This window comes from Dermacentor albipictus, chromosome 1, assembly GCF_038994185.2.
Source record: "Dermacentor albipictus isolate Rhodes 1998 colony chromosome 1, USDA_Dalb.pri_finalv2, whole genome shotgun sequence".
NCBI lineage: Eukaryota > Metazoa > Arthropoda > Arachnida > Ixodida > Ixodidae > Dermacentor > Dermacentor albipictus.
In genome coordinates, this window is record NC_091821.1 from 69761270 (window position 1) to 69787193 (window position 25924).

Consider the following 25924-nt stretch of genomic DNA (forward strand, 5'->3'; position numbering starts at 1 on the left):
TACTGCGTATGGCTGGGCCGGACGCGCTTAACGTCCCTCGGAGCATGGTGCAGTGAGATCGCAAATCTGTAAGCAGTCAAGAAGCGAACGTCGGCATTGATGGAGTCTTAATATGCCACGCTGCTTTACCTTTCCCCCTGTATATTAGTTTCAATCCGATGGCGCTTTTCATGAACCTGTCAACACCTAAAAGCCCGTTGCAGCACTGGGGAGATTCCAGAATGCTCGAACGATTGAAATATCTCGCGGCAGTTTGTTTCGCTATATGGCTTGCAGATTAGGCTTTCACTCAATATGAGCCCGTGGCCCCACCTTGCTTCTGCGTTTCCTCAACCAGATGGCCATGGGGACACGACTGCGCGACGGAAGATGGATACTGCTGGTAAAAACGTAGAACTTCATTGAAGGAACCAATCTCCTCAGATTCGTTGCTGTTATTCGTTATTTCAGCTGCCACTGTCATACTACTGCTTAACTTTAACATGCTTCTTTATAACATACATACGTGGTCAGGAAACTGCTGTGGGAACAAAAAACGAGCCGCTTCCAGTGTCCTCACTTGGGATCATTTGATGCCTTACTGGAAGCAATGTAAGCTTTGCTGTAATTTACCGCAAGGCATCAGGCTCTTACGCTCGTTTACAGATGCTTAAATTCCGTAAATAAAGAGCATTTCAGAGAGCCAGCTTAGATGGCGTACTGGAGGGTGTGGTGATAATTGCATAGGAGGAGTGGCGGCGTAGATAAAGAATTATGCTTCGTTGTGACAAGGCTTAAATTACTTCTCCGGTGGAGCTAACATTTATATGAGCAAAGCATGTAACTTTTCATCTGCATTAGCAAAAACAGTCAAAACAGAACAAGCCAGGAATTAGGGACAAAAACTACTAACGCGCCCTTGTGCCCGCAAGCGGGAGCACGTCCAGTTTTTATGGGTGAGCGCAGTTTTTCGAAAGTTTTTCCAACGGACATCCTTCAAAATATCCAGAGGTGATAGATTCCACCCACCTTGCCACAGATGATAAATGAGCGGTACTGATTTATGTGGCTGAAAACTCCTTCCAAATTGCGTGCCGAGCTTAAAGGATTGGACGTGAGCCGCCTGAAGCCGTCTAAATTCGGAGGCGATATTGCGCAACCAAAAGCTATCTTCGCGGAAACCACGGCGTAGATCGGAATACTCCGGAGGTTTTGAAAATTTCATAAACTCCCTTTTTCAGCTCCTCGTAACTTCGCGTCTCGAAATGAGCAAGAGGGTTTTGAAAATTTAGGTCTTCATGGCACAGTCACAAAATTAAGCGCAAAATGAAGCCCGCGGTAAGCCAGCGCGTAAGCGCGGTAAGCCAGTTAAGCCGCGGCCGAGCGCTTTCGACGAACGGAGGTCAAACTCACCGATCAGATGAATGTGAGTTCGTTGGTGAACGTTTTTTCTCCCCAGCTCTACTCATCATTGGGATTTGCTGCACATGCTGGCATACGTAACTGCTAACGTCATAGAATAATTTTCAAATATCAGAGCTGATGGTGCGGAGCCTTGCGGAGGTCGAGCTGCACCCAGTTGTCCCTAATTCCTGGGCATGCGATGAATAAAGGACGAACGGAACGAACAAAGCACCTGTACAGCATTTATATGACGTCACGAGCGAATTGAATGCACAGAAAATCATTTGAAAGAATGAGACTTTAGTTTTTCTTTCGTTGCGCTTTTTCTGGTATATGTTTGTGCTTTCTGTTGACATACTTTCTCTTGTCTTACTTTCTTGGCATCCTCTTGTCGCTTGTGTGTGATGTGTAGAGATGTGTATTGGTGTGACGTGTTGAGATGTGATCAAACATTTACATTTCAATAAAGTATTCTTTATGCTTGCTTCGTCACTTGCTAAATGCTAGCGCTGCTTTCGCTGCTGCGGCTGCTTCTGTCCGTTGCGCTAATTTTAGTCTGCATGCCTTAAGTGTTTACGCTGCACATAACACACTCCAGTTCAGTTTTCAACCATTCCGTACTCCTTCGCATGTCTTTCTGCTTACGTCGTCTAGTGCAGATGTGCCCACATATACAAGCGAAATTGTCATTTCTCCCTTTTTGCGCTTCTGACGTTAGAAGCCGTCGAGGCATAAATAAACTTTGCCCAATATTCCGAAAGCTTGCATCTGCATCAGACACATGTGATGGACACAAACGCGATGTATTGCAGATGTGATACCGATAACAAATGTGGACATTTGCTTACCAACCTTCTCCGAAATTGTTCACACAGACGCAGATGTATTGAGACCTATTCAGAAGGTTCAGTTTGGTATCAATTAGTGCTTATTGTTTTGGAAAGAAAAAGGCGCTCCTCTCTTATGCAGGGTACCCCAACTATCATGCATCAATGTTTAAAAATATGCAAATGCCACGTAGCTGGACAGAACCAAGAATGGTGCTTGCCGTCGCTTGAAGATAAAGTAATTTGGCATTCCGCCTTGTTACATAATCAGACTTAATTAATTATTCAACTTCTCAAATATAATAAGATGAAAAGTGTCCATGAGACTGTTGTAGAGCAACATGAAAAACTCCCGATGAAGCTTCCTGTTGCTCAATACGTGCTACATAAAAGTGTTTTTCGGAGCATGAAGGAAGCCGACAAATACACGCAAAGTGCCCCGAGCGGCCAGTCTCACGGCAATTTATTGTGTATTTGAGGGCTGCTTTCACGCTCGCACAAACACTTTTATGTAGCACCTATTGAGCAACAGGAAGCTGCATCGGGAGTTTTTCATGTTGCTCTACAACAGTCTCATGGACACTTTTCATCCAATTAAAATATTTGAGAAGTTGAATAATTAATTAAGACTAATTATGTAACTATAGGCGGAATGCCAAAAGTAATCAGAGTATTTCCAAGGACGGCAAACAGCATTACCTTGGTTCTGCAAAGCTATGCGGCATTCGCATATCTTAAATATTGGTTCATGATAGTTGGGACACCGTGTATATGCTTAACTGGATCTCAAACTTACATATATGCTTAGTGGGTTTATCAAACGCAACTTCCATTGCAAAAAGTTTTGACGTCACGGCAGCAGTGGCAAGATCTGTTGCGAAACAATGTTGCAGCGGTCTTATAGTACCACTGATGCCCCCAAGCTCACTGCAGTGAAGAGCACTCACTCTGAGTTTCTGTGGATCCGGAGAAACGAACGTTCTACAGAAGATGACGCTGTTCATCGGCAGGTCCTCTCATGCACGCAGTTTATTCAAAACTTCTCACGACTACAAAGAGTGTAGGAAAAGCTTGTAGGACAAGTGAAATATTATTGGATGGTTTCGGGGCAAGCGACTAAGGCTTTGACGCAAGGGAGAAATGACAAAGCATGCGCGATAGTCAGCTGCCTGCCTGACTGCTCGTGTAGCTCGTTTTCAGGCGGCATCTACAACATGCAACATGCTGGAACAATTTGAGCAGTCGAGCTTGTTCAGCAGCAGCAATTGCGTGGCCTCTAGTCACCACGGCTTTCAATCACCAGTCACTACACTCAAGCTCGAAACTATCCTGCACATACCTTGCTGTTCCATTTTACGGCCCAGCCGGCTGTCTCCGTATAGTACGCCTAGCCCGAAGAGTTGACACCTCTTCGTGGCGGACCTGTTATTAACGGGAAGGGATTACTTCGCGGCTATCTTGTGGTGAGGTGAGGAACAAGTTGCTCCAGAACGGGAGCCTCGTATTCACAAAACGCTATTGGGCACCAGGATTATTCATAAGAGCAAATTACAGCCGATCCTGATGGTCAACGTATTAGCGAAGGCCGCTGGCCAAAGCTTTGTGAATATGACATCAGGTGTGTCGATTTCTCGAAGATGCTATACCAAGTTATGAGGGTAAGAATAAAAGCCAGTATCGGCGTGTTCGCGTAAGATATAAATGTGCAGGTGTGCTGTAAAGCTGGGACTTTATCGCTCACTCGAGTGGGCCAGTGTGTAGCAGAAACAGAGGCCCGCCAATTTGCCTGCCTTCTTTATGTGTTAATGTTTCCTTCTCGGTTGCGATAAAGAAATGGGTTGATGTCGCGAATTTCTTTCTTGACACATGTGTCAGGATGACGGGTCGCTGTAATATTTAGGCAAATATCAAAGCTAGAAACGCTTTAAAAAGTGAATAAAAGTTGTTTTTTCTGAAGTACGTGTTTTTTCGCGGCTTATTGTTTAAAACGCCAAGCACAGACCTTTTCATGATGGTTGCCTTCTACATGTGCGCACTACTTCGTATGCGATGCTCCTTTTAAATTTCTCTTTTGCAAATAAGCAGTGAGGGGGAGAAAGATTAATAAATGAAGGAAGCACTCAGATATCGACCTAATCGCCCATCTACAGGCTGAATGAAGACAAGAATTTTAAATACCAGCACAATATGTTCCTTTAACAGTGACTGTAAATATTCTCACTAGTCAATTTTTACGTATTTTATGAACAGGGCGCCAAAGTGGTTTTGATCTAAGCAAATAAAGAACAGCACTTTCTTTACTTTTAACGGCTTCACCTGACAGAGACTTTCCTAGTTAATAAAAAAAAACAATTTGGTTTCATGTTTAAAGTAGGCGTACATCTACATGACTCAATATCTATATAGAGAGTATATCGAGATATTGGGCTATGGTAAAATGTTTTGTGTAATAGAGATAGCTTTCTTTCGTTACCAAAGCGTTGCGGAACATACTTTTTCAACAAGACTGACCGGTGACGGGCGTACCATCGTGGTTAACTGAAACCCGAACGAAAAAAATGTCAAGGAGACAAAGAAAAACTGTAGATGCGGCTGCGTTGGAGGCATATTATTACACTTAATCAAAATTGTGACCTACCATACAGCGTTCTTTTTAAAAGTAAACAAACTGTACATCTATCAACGTCAACTTATTTCATGTAATTATTTAAAATGAAGCAGATTTAGCGACCCTACAGTGGTGACAGCTAATCCTTTTGACGTTGCCGTAATATACACCGGTGCATTTTTTCTCGCTCGTGTTTTATTTGCCCACGATAGTACAAGGAACACCAGGGTGCGTATTCCGTAACAATTATTTTTATTTTTCATTCATCTTCCCCTTTGTCTGTGTCTCAAACGAATGGCTTCCCTGCTATTGTAGCCATTCGATGGGATGGATCATAAGAAATGAATGGAATCTGAAGAAAATACTCGTTGCAAGATATGTTAGCAGGTCTCACTAGCAACATGTCCTGCATGATTTATTTCATTCATTACATACTTCTTTTTTTACACCTCCCATTCACCAAGATGGAAGCATAGCGTACCCATCAAAATAAGCGGATGCTTAGCTCAACTTGAAAACCTAATTCATAGACTTCCGAGACACTAGATTTTATGTATGGAATTCATTTTTTTTTTCTGTTCCCGTGCCCGCGAAACGCGAGAACAATCAGCGCACGTGCGCGCTGCGAGAGTGTCTTGCAGCGCGCGCATGCGCACCACTGCACTGCTGCTTGTGCCCTAACACATCCTGCGTTGTTTGTGATCCCAGGTCTGAGATTCCGGAGTGCGTAGAGCACCCTCGAGCCAGCGCGAAAAAAGATACGTTGCTAACCAATGGCCGGACGGACGCCGAAGAAAAGCACGCGAAGGTGTCCCTGGTAGCCTAACCCATTCCGTGCCCTTGAGCCCGCTCCCACCCACACACTCCCGCAGCCACCAACAGCACCGCCCTGCTCCCGCTGTGCTTCCGCTGCGCGGCCTGTCGCGCCTGCCAGTGTACAAAAGTGCGTGCATCGGTGGAACACCATGTCTCGCCGGAGTGCGGTGGCCGATGCTTCTGAAGTCGATTTTGGGGGTGGTCTGCGCGCCGCTGACAGCAGCGAGCACCTCTGGCGAACTCCTGGGCTAGCCTCAGGGCTAAGCGTGAGCTTTGTAAACCCTTAATTTATGCAATTACTTCCTTTTCTTGCCCTCCCACTATCAACGTTTGAAACAATTTCTAGCTATAGAAGCGAAGTCGCCCTCGCGGTGGTTTGTCATTTGTATAGGATCGAAATGAATTTCTGTAGCTGTCCTCCGGGCTCTAATCCACGGAGCCGTTGGTGAACAAAAAGCATTTGTTAGAAAGAGCAGCATCGAATGGCGACGGCGGACGAGGTGATAACGGAGATGGTGCGCAAACATGTCTTACGAGCAAAAATATTGGTGAATTCAGTTCCGTATGTCTATTACTGAGCGCTCTTTCATGAATGCTCACCAAAAAGAAAATTTTAAAAAATCGCGAGGCTTAAGGCGTGAAGTATTGTAATATACGCCTCTGTAACGAGCTTTACTCGCCGTCTTTAGAACTGTAGGTATGGCCCATTTAAGGACGATAATGCTGCATCTTCGTCGATGACCGATTCTAGATTGCATCAGTAATGGCACGAGACTATTGACAACAATTGTAAAGCAAGTAAAAAAAAAACAGAAACAGAGGTTTTGTTCCGCAGTTTCACTCCCCATTTACTTTAACTATTTCGTGCCAAGCAAAAAATGAAAGAGAGAGAGAGACAGAGAAAATTACAAAAGGGGTTTGAAAATAAAGAAAGAATGTTGGTGAGAATAATGTTCGGCTGCCGATAGCGTTACCCTCAGCCGTAGCGCTTAAAAAGAAAGAAACGAAGAAAGCAAGGAAAATAGTTGATCATCTTTTCATCACTTTGCCTCCTGCTGAGGAAATGGTTAACAATGTCCCAGTTAATTCTAAACAAAATGCATTCAGCGCTGTAGCAATCGTCTCTGTGTTCGTAGTTTTTCATGTTGTTAGTCCTCTGGTAATCTGTAATATGTGATGTCAGCCATTGCTTTTATTCCTTTCTCTTTATTTTTGACTCAATTTGTCTCCCAGTCTCCCATGTAATATATGACGCTGTAAATCTCTCTCGGGTGATACGCAGAACCTTCTAGATGTGTCCGTGAGCTCATGAAGATGGTTGTTCATCGTGGCCACGTTTGTTTTTACTTGTGATTGTCCAACCAGAAATGAAGTTTCAATAAACTTTCTGTAATATAGCTCGTTGCTGTCAGCAGTTGCTCGACTGCACCGGTCGGCGTATGTTTCGAAGCCTGTATAGCTTATAATCTGAGAGAATGGAGGCACCCTCAACATTTATTTATAGGGCGCCTTAGACACCAAGACAGAAACAATAAATACACAACGCGAACACAACATGATTTATTGTTTTATACTTGGTTATGGCCTGTACGTATTGTACGTAAGTATGTGTATGTCTGCGTGTGTGAAGTATAAGTAAATAAAGACTTTGCTCAACACTGGATGTTTTCATTCTTCGTAAGCAAGGCCAGAACTACTTCCCGTGTGGGTTCGCCTCCAACCGCATTCAGCGATCAGAAGTCCGAGAATGACACCAAACCATCAAGGACGTCACCAAGCCACCGTGAGTCCGTAAGTCCCAAGTGCAGTGCAGAAGTGCTTAATGAATTTGCGCTCACCTTACGTGGAAATCTCATGAAAACATCGCTTTATCTATAAAAGAAACGAAATACAAAGTTATCTCAAGCTATTCGCGAAATCCACAAATGTAACTCCTAAATGGTAAAAACTAACTAAATTTAGAGAATAAGCTCCACAGGGTGAGAAACGCGAGCTCCGATGGCATTGTGAGACGTCATCGGACTTCTTAGGGTGATATCAAAAGGTAAAAAAAGCTCTTTCTCAGTAAAAAAAAAACATATCAGGCGATAATTGTGCTGTTACGGAATTGAAGCTCCGAAAGCCTTTACCGATGCAACGCAGTGGGCGATACAGAACACTTCATATGGTTCTGCAGGCGCTTCGGTTCTCGAAGGAAGACGCTTGTTTCTTGCATTAGAGAACGTTTCGTCTCTAATGTGCAGCAAAGTTAGTTTTCCCAGATGGATCGTGTCTAGTGTGCAAGGAAGTGTCGCACATTTTAGTTGCACTTTGCGAGGGGCTGAATTGCTCTACTGATGGTGACATATAGTTGCGCCATCGAAGGAGACGCGTTCGGATGGCCTAGTCTGCCAATTCCACCCACATCATCACCCGTTTACTGCTCGGCCACAGCGGATACCATTTCTTTTTGTGTTAACGTTCGATACAAGTAGCTTGTTGAATGGATGGTTAGATGGAAAAAATTATTGGCAGTCCTGAGATACGCGATTATTGCGCAGCTGGCCGCTCCCGCGTTGGGACGGGCAAGCTCTCTGAACGGCGCAGATTTGAAGAGAAATAAAAAAAAATTACCACAAATTAATCTTACCTTTTTCTGATAATTCTTTAAGAACCTTCACAAGTCGTTCGAAACAGCTGGGCTCTCCACTACGGTATCAAAAGAAGAAAAAAAGAAGAAGAAGATAAATAAAAACAACACACAGAGAGAGAGAGAGAATATAACCCTTTTCTTTCCGAGCTGCTTTAAGAACTTGAAAAAAAATTGAAAGTTTCATATTACCTGCATATCAATAAAAGATTAGGTGAAAATACAGAAAAAATTACCCCACATCTGTTAACAATAAATCGAAGGTTCCTCTCACTAACTGCCAAAAAATGAATTTGCTATAAGCACCAAGTGGTTCTTCATATTTCTTAATTCCTAATCATAATGATGTGACATATGGCGACAGGTTATTTGAAAACTAATTTTGTGACACCGAAAGAGACTTATATACATTAGAAGCAGGCTCCAAAAATAGAGCGTGGCGGCCTAACAACAGCGTCATGCAACGCATGGACATTTCTGGAATTTCACGGAGAGCCATAGTTATCTGTGGAAAAAGTCAACAAATTATGTAATTAGCACTGCTAACACTCACATTTCAGAAAGTAATTTTGTTATTTGATTTTCTCGGTGTGAGATATTTCCTGTATAACATGATCCCTACAGGAAACATGTAACCAGAACGGCTTAAATGTCAAATTTTAACCAGGGGCTTCTGCATGTAAGTTGGAGCTGCTGCTAGTTCATTTCGTCTATAAGAAAAAATATAATTTTTAATGTTGAAACAATGAATTGTTTCTTGATGCCACCAATAATTTGCTCGCCTTTTCAATTCACTCCAATTCAGTCAATCAAGTAAATTTCTGACCTACAGTTAAACGCCGGATTAGGGCACCCTATCGTGTGTCTGGTCGAGCCAAAGTTTAGCAGTTCATCATTGTTTACAACAGTCTTAACTGTATCCTCATGACTGGCCGAGTATGGATTCGAATAAAAGCACAGAATAGCAAACGCGCTTTGTTAATGCCGTCATTGAATGTGCTATATAATCGTTTCTGAATGCAGAATCCGTCAGGCTCGGATTAGACGCGCATATGACACAATGCATAAGGCAACTGCGGCTGTTTTGCATTATTTTGCATTCAAGGAGGAGAACTGGAACAGTCCAAAACATTCTGCTTCCAGCATGTCTTTCAGTTTCTGCGCTTAACGTATTGCGCATGCACTTGGCATACTGATAGCACCGGCGCCGCTTAGTGCAGTGATCTTCAATGCAGTACATGAACCGTGCCCATGGCCACCGGTACTAAGACGACGAAGATGACGAAGCTCTACAGAAGAACGGCAGAGTTTATAAATAGGAAAATAGCTTAACGTCCGTACCTAGTAGCTTCCATGAGTATGATTTTATGGCACCCCATGCAAGAGGGCTTTGCGGAATCTGAATGCAGTTGAGCCTCAGCATATTCCAGGTGAACAGAGTGGGGCTACTTGTCTTTAGTGCCGTAATGAAGTTGGCCACTGTGAAACATTTTTTAGTATTTTTGCTCATTTATCGTTATTTTTTTTAATCACTGTGAAACCAAATGTGCCGTTCATTGATGATGAGATGGTGATTCCAGAAGCCGTCACGATTGAGTTTCAGATCACGATAGGGCCCCTAGCCGCCCTTTATATTTATTGCTGTCAGTGCAGCAGGGAGGGAGAGCACGTCGTGCATGCTCGAAGTGCGAGTATGTGAAAACGCCATAACCGGGAACAGTGCAAAATGTGTACCCGCTGTGGTTTCTGAATGGCTATGGTGTTGGACTGCTGAGCACGAGGTCGTGGGATCAAATCCCGGTCATGGCGGCCGCATTTCGATGGAGGGGAAAACACCCGTGTACTTAGATTTAGGTGCACGTTAAAGATTCACAGATGGTCTAAATTTCCGGAGTTCTCCACTACGGCGCGCCTCATAATCAGAAGGTGGTTTCGGCACGTAAAACTCCATAAAAAATGGGGGTTGATCCAAATGTTGAGCATGCGAACAGACTGGACCAGCAATTACGCTTCTCAGGACCACGCCAATTCAAGCTGAAAACACGATTGATCAGTTCATCCTTTTGTGCCGCATGATCGCCTACTTTGTTTATCCCATTATAATGTCGAATGAAGCGAGAGGAAAAGCCGTTTTTTGCCGGCGTGAAGGGTCCCTCGAACCCGTTTGAACACTGGCAGAAGTGAGAAAAAGTGCATGAAAAATAAAGAATAAGTCATGCAAAGTTCACATCCCGCCACGTTCCCTAGCGAGCTGATTCGAACGTCGATGGTTGCCTCCTTTCTCGTCGGAGCAAGCAAGCGTCCGTTTGCGTTGGGGCGCGTGCGACCGGTGATTGTGTTTACTCGTTGGCGAGCGTGTCGTCGTCATCCCGCAAGCTTAGTACACAGTGTTTTTGTGTCACTCACTGTCCACAACAGCATGGAAAACACCGAACACTGAGACCAGTTCGCGAAATTGCTTATCGGTGGGAAATTCGCAGAGGAGTCAAGCGCCGCGCTGTACAGAGCGAAATCCCACATTTTTTTTTCTGCTTGCGTGTCTTCTTTTGATAAGTGTCGTGTGATAAATCCAGTGTCTGTTACGTGCACAGCGACATAGTTTGGGATAGCTTCGTATTCATATTGGCGCGTTCACGCAATGCTGGCCACTGTTGGAAAGAAGTGCGTTGTATACGACCAGCTGATGAGAAACGTTGTTGTGGTTAAGTGCGCACTTCGGCAACGCAGTAAATGCAATAGCAAGTTTTTGCAACAATGAAAAGGGCAAATATGTCATGGCTGTTTTCTGAAATTCTACACGTGGTCTGCGAACCTGTGAGGCGGTCGCGTCACGGAATGACACTTGTATCAGTTGACAGAATCGCTATATGCGCACTTTTTATTATAAGTCACTAAGTTTAGTCTTTGCGAGCCTGTGTAAGTCATGCACTAATAATTGGTCGTGACCGTCTCCGAAACAAAGACCATTTATTATACTTAAAAATGCCGTTCACCTACTAATTAATGCTAATCGTTATTGAACAACGCAAGATCCAAAGTACGAGCGCCTTAACATTTCCTTTTTTTAAAAGAAACCCGCAGTGACGTTGTTTTTTCACAACAGAAATTTGTGGGACGCAGTTTTCTAATAGTGATTGGGCCTAGTGGGATATGTCACCACTGTATGGAAAGTCATTGAAATCAGTTGCACAAGACTGCTGTGCCTGTCATTTTAGGATGTCAAATAAAATGTGGACATAAGACACAATTACAAACGCCAAGTGTTTCGCACGTCAGCAACAAGTTCTTCTGCAACGTCGACCTTGAAATGTAAATTATGTGGTTCCACGTGCAAAAAGCACGATCTGATTATGTGGCACGCCATAGTGATGGACTTTTGATTAATTCGGACCACCTGGGGTTCTTTAACGTGCTCCTTAATCAAAGTGCATGGGTGTTATTGCATTTCGGCCCCATGTAAATGTGCCTGCTATGGTCGCGATTCGATCCTGTGACCTCGTGCTTAGCAGCCCAACTCCACAGCCCCTAAGTACGCCACGGCAGGTCCCCCCGCCTCCGGATTCTTGCCCGTGACGGAGGACTGCGCGCTTCGTCACCGCTTTCCTCGCTTGCGTGCGCGAGATTGAGCCGTTATCGCCGGCTCACCCTCGCATGCTTTCACTCGCACGTACAGCACACGGCGCGCGGCGACTATTTTATCGCCCTTGGACTTTACCCGGAGCCTCACGGTGACGGCAATGGCAGAGATGCGCATGAAGTGTCGATATAATCACTATCGTAATAAAATTAAATTGTGTGGTTATACTTGCTAAAACCACGACTTGATTATGAAGCATGCCATGGTGGGGACCCCAGATTAATTTCGTCCACCTGGGGTTCCTTAAAGTGCACCCAGTGCACGGTACATGGGCCCTTTTTGCATTTCACCACATAGAAATGCGGCCGCCACGGCTGGGATTCAATCCCGCGCCCTCAGACTTAGTAGCACAACGCCATAGACACTACGCCACCACGGCGGGTCAACGGGTAGGGAGTACCCCGCTTCCGGTAGGCGAGTATTTTTGCATAGAAAGCTTTCCATCACGCATTGATCACATAACTTCCTAAGAGCATCAAAGTACGAAGGAAATTACATTGTTCACATATCACTTGGACCCTACGCGCTGGCAGTACTCACCACGTGGCAACAAACAGCTCTTACCCCTTACGTCATCCCATTCCAATCTGGTCAAACGTAGGATTGCGTTTGACTGTGCTTTGATAATGCTCTAAGGAAATTGTGTGATTATTGCACGATGAAAAGCTTCCTCTGCCAGGCTACTCGCCTCTCAGAAGCGGGGTATCCCCTTACGTTCAATTGTGCATGGCGCAGTCCCTTCTTAATAAGTTGCTTTTGTGTCAGTGCGAACACTCCGGTCCGCTCTGGTCACCCAAGTTAACTGTAAAAGATTTGCTTTCACGCCTCACCTACAGAAGATTTCTGACCACTTTAAAAAGCTAGTACAACACCCCTCCAAGTTAGATAAGCTACATAGAATCAGTAACTCCGCTACTGACACAGGAGTTTGCTTTCAGCAAGCGCCCTCTGATGAAGTACGGATTGCCTACTCGGCACCTGGCACCAACTACATGATCAAGGCACTCATGCAGGACCTTACAAAGGCTTACAGAGCCCACTATGATAACATTCACAGACGTCTACATATGATTGACCCAGACGGTAAGTTCTGTTTGCTCCCGAAGCTTACATGGAGCAACACATCATTGCTATACAGGATTCGGCTCGGCGTTTCTTTCACCCGTCGCTACGCACAACTCATCGGCCAGTCGAACAGCCCTGATTGTGAACACTGCCAGATGCCCGAAACACTGCAACACGTACTGTGCGGCTGTCCAGCATATATGCTGGAGCGAAGGACGTTAGACAGTTTCCTAGCCAGCGTTGGCAGGTAACCACTGTCGGAGGACGCTATCCTCGTCCCATGGCCTGACACTGCAATTTCAATGCGTGCAACAAAAGTATTGTTGAAGTTTCTGCAGGACACCAAACTCGACGAGCGGCTCTAGGGAGAACAACTGTCTCATGTACATAAGCACTCACCACTTCTCTTATCATCATCATCCATCCCAATACTTTTACTCCCCTTCCCTCTTCCCCAGTGCAGAGTAGCAGACTAGAGCGCACTAGCTCAGGTCGACCTCTCTGTCTTTCCTATCAATAAATTCTATTCAATTCAATAATTCAGCAAGCGCCATTGAACGCGCTTTGTAAACTGCAGATATTGTATCGTGTATCAAATTCCTCTTTCATGCGGAATGTTTCATGTAGACCAGACGGGACGCTGCTTAAATGACAAATTAAGAGAAAAGATAGAGAGAGAGAGGGATCAAGGAGAGACAAGCAGGGAGGTCAACCAAGTGAGCGCACGGTTTGCTGCCTTACGCTGAGGTAAGGGAAGGAGGAAAAAAAGAGGCAAAGAGAGAGAGACTGAGCAACGAGTGCACGTGGGATGATGCGCAGGGACAATATAGGTGCTCTCTTAAACTGCCGCGCTTGAAGTAGTGCACTAGTGCACGAATCGCTTTTTGTACCCGTGACGGGTGTAGCATCTTTGACTCAGAGAATGGTCTGGAGTCCAGCCGTTTAACGTTGTCTTGAGAGAGAGGCACTGTATGTCTTCGCGAGGACAGGTACGCAATAGGCGCAATAGCAAGGTTGTTTCGCTGCGGGAAAGGCTAGATGGCAGTTGTAGCCATAGCAAGGGGTCCAGCTTATGCAATCTGCAGTTCAAGGCAGTTGAAATCCAGTAAGCTTGTAACTTTCTGCGTGCAAGCAGGTGAAGTTTCCTGGCGGTGTCCGTCCTGGCCAAAGGTATTAGACGCGTCTGGGTGCCTTCGTAGGCAGAACGGGCAGGGCTGTCGGCAGAGTCGTTGCCGACGATGCCACAGTGAGCAGCAATCCACTGAAAGATTATGTTGTGCCCTGTTTCCAGAGCTTGGTGGTGTACTTCCCTGATGTCGGATATCATCTGCTGGTATGTTCTGTGTTGTAAGGCAGACTTGATACTGTGAAAAGCTGCCTTGGGGTCACAAAATATGACCCATTTCTGTGCCGGCTCTTTGGTGACGTAGGTCACAGCGGCATGGAGGGCTATAAGTTCTGCCGACGTAGATGATGCCATGTGTGATAATTTCAATTTAACTGTAACCTGCTTAGCTGGAACGACGAATGCGGCAGTTGAGCTGGTAGTTGAGGTCGAACGGTTGGTATATATATATGTATGCGGTCATGATATGTCTGGTACAGTAATACGAGCGTCAGTTTTTTCAGAGCCAGCGACGAATGATTGGCCGTCTTTGTATATCCGGTGAATAGCAAAATTCACTTGACGGTATGCACTCTTGATGAGCGCTAATCACTTTTCAAAAGGTCGCTTGGCGTCTCTCGGCTAGTAGGGAAGCTAAGTGATGGTCGGAGATCCTTGCCTGATGGCGAATGTGCGTTCTGAGAGAGTCGACAGCTACGTGTGTCTGGATCCAATGTTCTCTCGCGACGGTACTTGTTGCCGCTGCTGAGGTGCACTGAGGCAGCCCTAAACACGTGCGTAGGGCTTGTCCTTGTATGCGCTCCAGAGCGCGAATGTTCGTCTTGCATGTATTTGCCAAAACTGGTAGACTGTAACGTAGAAATCCCAGGACTCCTGCGTTATACTTTTTAAGGTAGGAGTACAGGACCCTGTACAGACGCAGCATAGAATGGTGTGCTCCAGTGTTTCCCGTGGAGAAATTTGAAGGCTTGAGCAATGGCAATTAACTTCTTCAGTAGACGCAGTGAGGGCTCCAAGAGAGGTTGCGGTCAATGAGGACAACCAGGAAGCGATGCGTCTGAACATAGGACACAGCTTGACCGTTGATTGAAATTGGATACAATGACATTTGTTTGCGCGTAGAGCTCACCAATGCCTACTTTCGGTAGACACACTGAAGCCTAGTTCTGGAAAATAAGACGCCGTCATCGTTGTCGTCCGCTGAAGCCTGGCCCGCACCTGTGGACGAGTCACCGCAGAGAGCCAGATGCAAATGTCCTCGGCGTATATTGAGAACAAAGCCACAATGTAAACAACGGATATGATGGTTGGATGACTGCACTGTAGCAGGTGTTGTTACGAGCCACTGTTTGAAAAATGTTTTGTCATATCTTGACACAAAGATCAACTCACCAGGCTGATCACTGAAGCAGCCGAAATAGCAAGGGTGCACGATAAGCGCATGACCATGCATGCCTTCGCTTTCTTCTTCAAGAAAGGAAGTTTGTTTTTATAATGTAATATTGTGTGCACATGACATCGTTGCTTCCGCATTAGTGTGATATATATATGTCATATATATGTGCTCCTGCTTTCAATAAAGCATTGCTTAAATTTAGCGTTTGTATGTGTCTGGTTTCTTACCGTCGTAGTCATAGCTTAAACAATTCAAAGTAAGCCATACCAGCAAGGCCGAACGTCCACGCTCGTCATGATCGGCAACGTGCACCTTCAAGAAAGATCGCCAACAAGGAAGGTACTGCTTCGACATAAACAAGATAAATAAATAAATAACTAAATAAGTAAATAAATAAATAAGTAAATAAATAAATAAATAAATAAATAGTCCTTCACAGTGGCACTTATAATGAAATGTAAAACCTGTTATAATGAATCAGATCTTCACCGCAGGGTTACCAGCTGCAGTTAACTCACCGAGTACTGTTGCAAAAGTGACTGATGAGATCAAAGGGATTCGATTTCTTTGCTATCATTCAATACAGCAGTCTTTGGTAAAACAGCCTATCAATACATGCGCAAGTTATAAAAATAAAGTTGGCTTTGTATTCTATGGCATTCAAATAACATTAATATTTGTGAGTATTCGTTTCTTAAATATACCAGCTGGGATGAGGCCGATATTTTCTCTACGCGACTGCCGTGGTAAGTGGGGAAATATTTAAATAGCGCTGCTATGAAACGTGAATCGAGAATCGGTAGGTGGGTTGCGTAGGGGCAACTCCGTAGTTGTAATGATTTCTGAATCATTCCAAATTTTGAAACACCCGGAACGGAACGGGAATGGAACAATGGCACAGATTTTGTTGTTACGGAAGGATGAAAGAAGACAAAGGAAGAAGATCGCGAGACGCTGGCTGCTGCATGTTGTTGGTGGTAAGCCATCTTGTCTACGCTGACTCATCTTGTATATATATTGTAAATACAGTCTTTATATACTCCTAAAGTTCCCGTAACAATATAGATGGAATGGGAATGGAGTGTGAGTCCGAGATTCCAGAATTGAGTTGGGATGATCTTGGAACGGTGAATGATGATTCGGAGGAAAACCAAATTGGCAAATTCGCCATTTGGACTAGACTTGGCTAATATATTGTACTTCTCCTACGGGTTATTTTAGTTTCTACCTATAGGTGACTACCTACGCCACGATAAATATAAACAACATTGTATTCTGCCCATTTTACACTTTCGAAGGCATGGAAACCTCTCTGCGTTACAAGAATGAAGTGCAATTAAAAACAGCAAATTCTACATGTCAAGAACTATGATTCGGTTAAGTAAGATCACACTAGACCTACGGCATAAGAATGGAGACCAAAAGCTGCCTCGCAAACGTTTGCACCCTGCATGAGTCTACGGCGATTTCAAACGCGCGTCATTTTTTTGGCACACAGTCGAGTATCCCCTAAATGCAATAACAAAAAGTCTCAGAGGTGTCCTGAAAAAAAAAATATTGTACCCATATTTATGCCCGTAGATGCGACACAAAGCAGATGACCTTGCCAAACACATGAATGCGTTATCTTTTATATCAGCCCTAAAAGTGACAATAATCTTGCTAGGTGCATCACATATACAACGCTCCAAAAGTACATTCTTCTTCGCTTTCCGCGAGTAAGTTCCCGGTGGATGAAATATTTTTGGAAACGGTGGATTTTATTTAGAACGCAAGCCTTGCTTGGTGTCGATGCGTGCGATATGGGTGTGAACCACCTAACACGTGTACATCAAAACTGAAACCAACTTAAGTGGTCGCAAACTGACAGTTGTAGACAATAGTATTTGAAGAATTGGTCCGCCATGATGTCAGAAATTAGTGTTATGTTAGGCTTAATCCTAAATTGAAGAAAGACTGCGTAGACACGACGAGGCCTAATTACACTTCTGAAGGCCTCGATTATTACAGACTATTTTTGAAATTATGGTTTTGAAGTACGCTAGAGAGTGGCCTGTGTTATGTTTTTCGATTTATTTTGTGTAAGGAGGCAGGGGCTTCGAAAAGTGGACCGCAATTCAGATTGTCACCACGATTTAACGTGTCTTGGAGATATTTTGTTCGCAAGAATTAAATATATATATTTGGCAATCACATCACATACTTGTGGCTTCTAAATAACGCAAGTAGCGTATGTTTGCTGTCGCTATTTGACAAGGTAGGCATAAAAATTTATGCGCATATGTTATAGGCATTTCTTTGTCTAGCCCTATTACATGTATAATTGTCTTGAGTGCAGATTTTGCATATGCGTTTGTGAAATAAGGTTCCTTGTGCATGAGTACTGTATCGACCAGTTATGTTCTCTATACCGTCAGTGTTCACGCAATGCTTATTTTGGGGTTCGTGATCGTTTTCCCAGCGGGCAGGCAGATAAATTCTTTTGCGGAAAGCAACATTCATCAACGGCTTCTTTCAAAATTTTATGCTGATCCAACGGGCACGTTCGAATCTTTGTGAAGCCAAGCTTTCGTCTAGCGGTTAAAGAAATGATGTTATATTGCACCTTTCTTTCCCGCGTCTTGTGGGTACAGGAAACTGGAAACTTTACAGGAAACTGGAAACTGGTACAGAAAACTTTTCTCGTGATCCCGTGCCTGCTGAGCAATGTGACGCATGCGGTGATCAGCTCAAAGGAGCTAGTTGGCGCTGGCACGATAGAAGGGTACATGAGGATGTCGCCTTGTGACTGTGGCCCGAATGGACAGGCAATACAGGAGAACAAAACAGTGTGGCCTGATTCCTAGAGCATAGGGCTACTGTGTTGGTGGATCGAGGATCGATCGCGCCATTGAATGCGTAATAATTAACTTTTCTTTCTATATTTTTTAAGTGTCAGCTATTCGGCGATGCAGCAGCACTTAGCTACAGTCAGGAAAGTCCGGGTTACTTTAAAAGAATAGATAATATAGATAATACGGGCAACTACACGCTGAAAAATTAGCACCTCACAAACACGTTGCCCGTGAGAAAAAAATTGTATATGACGTTATTTACGGCATTGCTAAGAATTCAAAAATGTTATACTTACGAGGTACGCTAGCGCAAGTAGTAAACAATCCTAGATAAAGTGTTAAATTTACTGCAATTGGAGGAATGGAATGGTTCAGTTTAGTCACTCCAGAAGTGCGATTGGTTCAACTATCTCGCCATTCCAAGAGTTACAAGGAGCGGAATTAATGAGGATTTCCACTGACCGGAATGGTGTGTGAATGGACTGGAAGACCCGACTCCGCAACTTTAATTCGTAGTGGAGCTGCTCTCCTAGGATCACTTTATTGTATATTTGCCCACAACTGGCTTGCATTAGACGTGCAGTCAAATTTTTCTGCCGATGAGATGTTCTTATAATTCGACAGGGGTCATTGTAGGAAAATGAAGAAGCAACAACTTGGAATAAAATGGAAGACTTACAAAAGTCTTCAAAGCAGAAAATGGAAAATTTACGTGCCAAAAAGAAAGGAAAGACAGAGTCTTTAATTGCGAGCTTGCAGGCATCCACAGGCTTAGAGGCTATGGCATTGCGCTGCTAAACGCAAAGTCGCGGGATCAGATCATGGCCACGGCGGCTGCATTTCGATGGGGTCGAAACGCAAAAACGCCCTTGTACCGTGCATTGGATGCACGTTAAAACCATCACGTGGTCAAAATTAATCCAGACTTCCCACTTCGGCGCGCCTCATATATAGATCATGATTTGGGCACGTAAAACCGCACAATTGAATCATTATTTGTGTGTGTGTGTGGCTTGCACCCACAGGAGAAATACTTTGATGTTAGAAACATAATTGTCCTGATCATAACAATAGGGGTTGGGGGAATAAGTGGGGAACAATAGGGAATAAGTGTCCTGATCATAACAATTTTAGCATCTCAAGTAAACAAGATAATTGGTTCAACCAGCTTCATTCCGTAACATTTGTTATTTGTTTCTAATTTTAGTGCTTTACCGCTGTCGAGCACCTGACATTTGAGCAGTGTGTGTGTGTGTGTGTGTGTGTGTGTGTGTGTGTGTGTGTGTGTGTGTGTGTGTGTGTGTGTGTGTGTGTGTGTGCGTGTGCGTGTGCGTGTGTGTGTGTGTGTGTGCGTGTGTGTGTGTGTGTGCGTGTGCGTGTGCGTGTGCGTGTGTGTGTGTGTGTGTGTGTGTGTGTGTGTGTGTGTGTGTGTGTGTGTGTGGACAAGACAATGAAGCCATTATCTTGTCCTTCAGAATGCTTTTCCTGTACATGCAAGCTCATGTTACAAGGCTTTAGTTTTGCTTTTCGGCACGTAAGTCCAGCCTTTCTTGCTCTTAAAATGATTGCTTCCTGCATGTGTCCGTGTGTTCGTGCGTGGGTATTGTTACTGTCTCCAAAATGCGTCTGCTATTTAGCGTCATGCGATGTAACTGAATCCAGTCCTTGATAGTCTTATCGCGTTTCATTCGGAGAGCACTCTTATATAGTATCGGCTTCCAAAGCTTTCGGGGGCGTTTTCTGCGCGGAAGCTAAATTTCGGCGTTGTTTGGGCACCTAGCCTCGAAAAAGTTTTGCGCCGTGTATTGATCGGACATATTACAGGCTGCAGCTCCAAATTACAGGCTTCGTGCCGAGCGTTTGAGGGAGTTTAGTTTATTGTGCTTGCAGATGCAGCACCCCACATGGGGGTGATACTATACTTTCGGTGTCGCATTCGTATTCGTGCATGCGCGAAACACGCTGTAACTCTGGTAAGTGTTATTACGACACTCGGCAAAACAGACCGTTTATCATTTGGGTGAGACGCAGAATTTGGTGAATTAAATTAAAAAGACGGTTTTCGAATTACATAAGAAAAACGATAACAGAAGTCAGTGTGTGTTATTGGGGACATGATATAAATGAAAGGATGCATTTCTTTTTTTTTTCACTGTAACGTTGTAAATGCATAGTTTTGGACTGTAAGAAAGCGTTTTCCACGCCTAGTAAGACGAATAGGTGTGCCCCCCCCCCTCAACCTTTTCACCTATTTAAGAAGCAGTCATACTGGTTCCATAATTGGAAACTTCTAATCTTGTTTAAGGATGATCAACTGGTTCAGACATGACTAGCGCTTAGTTTAAACAGGGCCACTGACGTGCAGGAGGACTAATTGTGCAGAAACGCTCATTAGCACATTCTTACTTCAGAAAAAACACTATGCGAGTTTGCCCTAGTACCGACCGACAGACTAATGCAATCATCCTAGCCATGTCACATCAACACCAGGAGTCCGTCGTTTCCGTGAGCTAGTGCCAGGGCACCTACACAAGCTTCCACGTTTATTTGCAAACCTAATTTAGTGCGCCGTCGTCTGATCTGCATCAAATCAGAGGGCGATCACCACCAATGAAACGAATATAATACATGTAAGCAAGCACATCCCTTTCAGCTTATTTCCTCTCTTCTCCCCGTCTCTCTCCACAGCAACCCTCTACTTGTAGGCACAAGATCGCTCTAATTTACGCTCTCGGGATCTTCTAAAATAGCAACGGTCACTTAACTCAAGTACGTCTTCAGTTTTTGGTAGCACTTTCTTGCCTCGTGCGCTTCCGTAAAGTAAGTTGACGTGCTTGTTCTTTTTTTACCAGAGAAAGCACTAAGATATGAAGCGTTAGGAAGAAAAATACGGCCTTTGATCAGATATGAAGTGTTAGGAAGAAAAAATAACCCTTTGATTTTAAGCTAGGAGAAAGTAAGAACTCTGAAACAAGATATGATCTGGCTGTCTTTTCTTTGCAGTTGGAATTTGTAAACTAAAACTTGAAGACTGAAAGTGTGGAAGGTGAAATGGGTATGGAGATTATCCGCGAAAGAAAAAAAAAGCATTAACGAGGCACGTGAAGCAGCGGTCCCCAACGGCTTTCTGGAGCCGCCCACCCTGGGTAAAGAAAGAACTCTTTCACGTTGATCCTTGACATAAATGCTTACTCTCTCTCTCTGTCTCCGATGACGAGAAGAACGTCAAGCACCGGCCAGTTGCACCATTAAGAAAGAAAAAGAAACCACACGAATAAAAGACATGGTTACGTAGGATAAAGAAAGAATCAGCAAGGTTCACCGATTTCTCCATAGCTGAACTCATTTACTGCAACAGTATAGCAGGCATTCACAGCAGACACTGTCATCTCCTCGAATTCAAATTTTTTTTGTGACGCACTGATATCGCGTCCTTGTCCGCCCACAATGTATTGTCTGTTGTGGCCTTCGCAGTACACGCGAACAGACACCGCCGCTTTTCGTGTGGGTCGCCGAATGCCGCTGAAATGGAGAACCGCCGAAAGTGCGCGATAGCACAGTGGTTGGCGCGTTCAGTTCCGAAACGTCACAGAGGAATGACTCCAAATCTCAGTGGCGCATTTTTTTTTTCGAATTACAGTGACAGTGAGACTGATACCGTGGCCGGAAGATGATAAGTGACGTTGTTGTCAGCGCACCGAAAGCCACGGACGTATGTACACCACACACAGAGTTTCAAAGTTTTAACTGCAGTAGCAGTGAAAGGAACAATAGAGACATCTTTAATGAAAATTTGCCTGGCCATACGGCCTTGCATGCTAACTCTAGATGCCAAGGATGATGCGTGAAATGATCCATGCATAGACAGTACACGCGCAACTGGCAAACACTAGCCCACACAGGCAACCAGAGTGTAGCAGAAGTCAGTGTCACGGAAGAAGGCTGAAAGCGCCTTCGTTGCGGGCGAAGTGCGAGCACGGCTGCTTTAGGGCAGGAAACTTGAGTGGACATGAAAAGTGCGTTAGAAGAGTTGAGACATCACAAGCGCAACTAGGGTCAAAACACGCGGGCAGGATGCGAGTTTGAGTTACGAGATATAATAGCAAGATTAAAGAGGAAATATGCTGCCGACGCATTGCGGCACTGGTTAGTCTTGGCTCTCTATATATGCTACTGGATTTTCTAATAGGGCTCCATTTCGTTTTCAGAAATAGAGTATACGTATACAAGATAATAAAGAACTTAACTGCTGCTTTTTTACACTCGTTATTTGGTTTTGCTTAGACTGGGATTGTGTGGAAGTACGACGGGAAGGTACCAATAATACCTACGATGCACGACTTGATAACGGGTGTCATTGTTTACACCACAAAGAGCTGCGGTAAGGCATCGAGGTCGCTTTCTTTTCGGTGGGGGGGCTCGGGACCTGTACTCACAAAGAAGAAAAAAAAGGAAAAGTTCTTACGTTTAAACTGTTCGTGCGAGCGCGCGCCAACCAACCGTGGTATAGGAGATTCTCGTTGATACGGATCTGCATTATCCGTTTTTCGAGATAATAGCATTTTTGTTTATTTTCGAAGCCGTGGTGCCACAGGAGCAATGTATATTCGTATGGCTATTGCGATCGTGTTTTAATGCGAACGCATTATATGCCGCATTACGCAAAAATCCAGCGCTGCAGTCGGCGGCGTGACCGAATGATGGTACCAAAAAATGGTCGACGGGAAAGAGCAAACCCACAGAAAAAAATACTCGAATGGACGCCAAATTCCTCAGAGAGGTTGCTGTAAACAAGGCAAACTAATGCCTTTGGAAAGAATATTAGGTAAATTTCGGTCCGGGCGGGGAACGAGCTCGGGCCTCCGGGGTGCGAGACGAGCACGCTTCGCCGACGCCACTCCACGGTTGCGGTTCACTAATTGTGTGCCTAGTGCGTGCGTCGTTGGGCACGTGACGGTGCTGCCAATGAGAAGGAGGTAGCGCCACGTCAGGGGTGTATAAAATGAGTGAACGAAATAAAGAGCATAAATTTTCAACTGAATACCGCTGAGCGGTCCTTCGAGTTATGGACTCCTCGCGGGCAAGCGAGCGCGTTGAGGCGCTTGGCGCGTTCCCATTTGCCCAATACCGAGGCGCAGTTAAAATGCAGGTGAGAGCTTGCGCGGACAAGGAACGCGCAGAAATAAAACATTTCACCAAAGCGACTATAATGCTTTCGCATTCCCACACGTAAGCAGCGTTAAGTGTCTCTGACGCATTTTTCACGTGAAATTGGATAATACGATGGCTGAAGCGGGCTTTTACTGGTATTTCTAAAGATCACAGCTTTATATTCCAGTGTACTAGCATAAATAACATTCCAACGACCCACGACGATCACGCACGCAGTGAGCCGCCGGCGGTACAACGCTGTTGCGACGGTGCAGCCACACTGACGGGCGGCGCGCCACAGCTCAATTGAGTGAGGTGACGCCGGCTTTTTTTTTTTTTTACTACCACAATAACGTTTTAGAAGACGAGGTTGAGTGCTAACTGACCACCTATTTCAATGTTGCTGAATAAACTGCCTTGACTGCGGTTTGTGTGGCGTCAAGTGATCTGCTGCTCCGCACAACGTTTTATGCGAAGCATTATCACTCGACGCCACACGAACCTTTGCAATTGAGTTTGTTACCGACTACGCCTATTTTCATACTTTTTGGAGCCTACAAGGACAATACGGTTTTCAAATGATAGGTTTTATTTTCCGCTTCCCGTGAAGGATCCACTGTATTAGGCATATCTGATTTCAGTTCGTCTTATTCTTTCTTTTTTAATCTTTCGCCCGATTAGGTGCTACAGGAGGATGAATTTCAAAACTAGGCAAATAAATTATATTACGTGCGAGTTTACGAAAGCTGATATGAAGCTAGCCTTTTAAGCTTTAGTGGATCCGCGATGGAGACGACAGAAGTGGGCTGGTGGTTTTAGTCTAACGCGGTCTTCGGAACGAATCAATTTTGGTACTGGTCAGTTTTTCATTGTGATATGTGAATTTTGGTGTTGTGGTCTCTGTGGGATTAAAAATACGTTGGAGTAGCAAAGAGTTTTTTTTTCTTTAAATTGTGCTTTGTATAATGTATCTGATGGGAAATCCATAACTGAGAGATACGACTCTGTGTGGCGAAATCTGGCAGATTAAGTGCGTCTTTTCATTTGTGAGGTGCTAGCATACCGGGAATTGTTAACAAAATTATTAACCATTTTGTATTGATTCAAGTGAAAGGCTAAATGTGTTGTTAGGGGAATCCACTATAGAAGAAGCATATTCTAATTTCGGGTGCACTTGTATAATGCTACCTTTATGGGGGTAGGTCTAGATGAAAGGTTCCAACGTATAAAATCAAACGTGTGGTTGGCATTGTTAGTAATATAGCCGGTATGTGTCTTCCAGGGGCGGTTAGCATTAAATCTGAGATCAATCCACTTTCAGCTGTTTACGTGTGTTTAGTAGGTCCGTTAAGTGGGTACGAGCATGGAATATGTTGTTTTGTCAGGCAGAAAGCAAAGTAGGCAATGTGTTAAAAAAAAAGGCTTCCTTGACTGACGTTTACCGCATGTGTAATCTGCTGCAACGAAAAGATAACTACGCCATTGAGAAATGTGACTTAACTTCCAGCAACAGTAAAGGCACCTTTATTATTGGGGGCCATTGTAAGTATAACTTGAATCAGGGTTCACGCTTGGTAAAAGAAATGACAAGAAGATGCACAAATTTGTCGATTAAATCGTTCGCTTTGGTTCTAAGCAGAGACAAGTTTTCATGACAGGAGCATTGCCAAATATATGTGAAAAGTGACGTAAACGTTCAAGCTCATCGTTATTAGTCCTAAAGTTTGCCTTATAATAATTTCCAATTAAAACACACATTTTGGAAGCGATATTATTACCAAATTTGGCTAGCCAATGTTCAACAGCTCCTACGAAGCAAACCGCTTGTGAATCCGGCCCCCAATGATTTATAATGGTGGCAATCGAACGGCACAGTCCTGCGCCAGTGTTCAAAAACGAGTTTACGTTACAATTTTTTGTGAGAGCAAATTCCAGCCAATCCTGACACTGGGCAATAATAACAATAGTCGCCGAGCAATATCAGCGAAAACTTACGGAAAAAAAGGTTTTGTGAATCCGGCACCGGGTCTATGTACACGCATAGTCGAACTTATAGTGCTGATTTCGGAAGTTATAATCGACAGAAATGTACGTGGTTCATAATCGATGCTGTTCTGAGGGATCAGTGCTAATGACTTAGCTACATGGTAGGCGGGTATTGTTCTGCGGACTTCTCTATTGTGGCTTTTTGTTTGTTGAGAAAACGTTGTGAGGTTAATAACAATGTCGACTGAGAAAACGTTGCGAGGACAGCCTGCCATGGAGGCGGGCTAGATATGTTAACGGTTGAGATACCATTCTAGACGCGCAAAGACCATGGTTTCTGTCATTTTTCTGATCCAGTTTTCCAGAGCACTAGAGCGTTAAGCCACCGAGTCCGGCAGGAACATTGCCGGCTTTAGCAATGGTACCAGCCGAATTAACCTCCATTGAAGGGCAACAGTACTGCTAT

At 44.3% G+C, this 25924-nt stretch overlaps 1 protein-coding gene across 1 annotated transcript in view; it reads left to right on the forward strand.

Moving 5' to 3' along the window:
• Nucleotides 1-7280, forward strand: part of LOC135906721 (neuropeptide SIFamide receptor-like) — a 222457-nt gene extending 215177 nt beyond the window's left edge. The window contains exon 5 of the mRNA XM_065438308.1: nt 5527-7280. Coding sequence (XP_065294380.1) covers nt 5527-5644 — 118 coding nt within the window. The 3' untranslated portion in view covers nt 5645-7280. The remainder of the gene's footprint in view (nt 1-5526) is intronic.
• The last annotated feature ends 18644 nt before the right edge of the window (nt 7281-25924 follow it).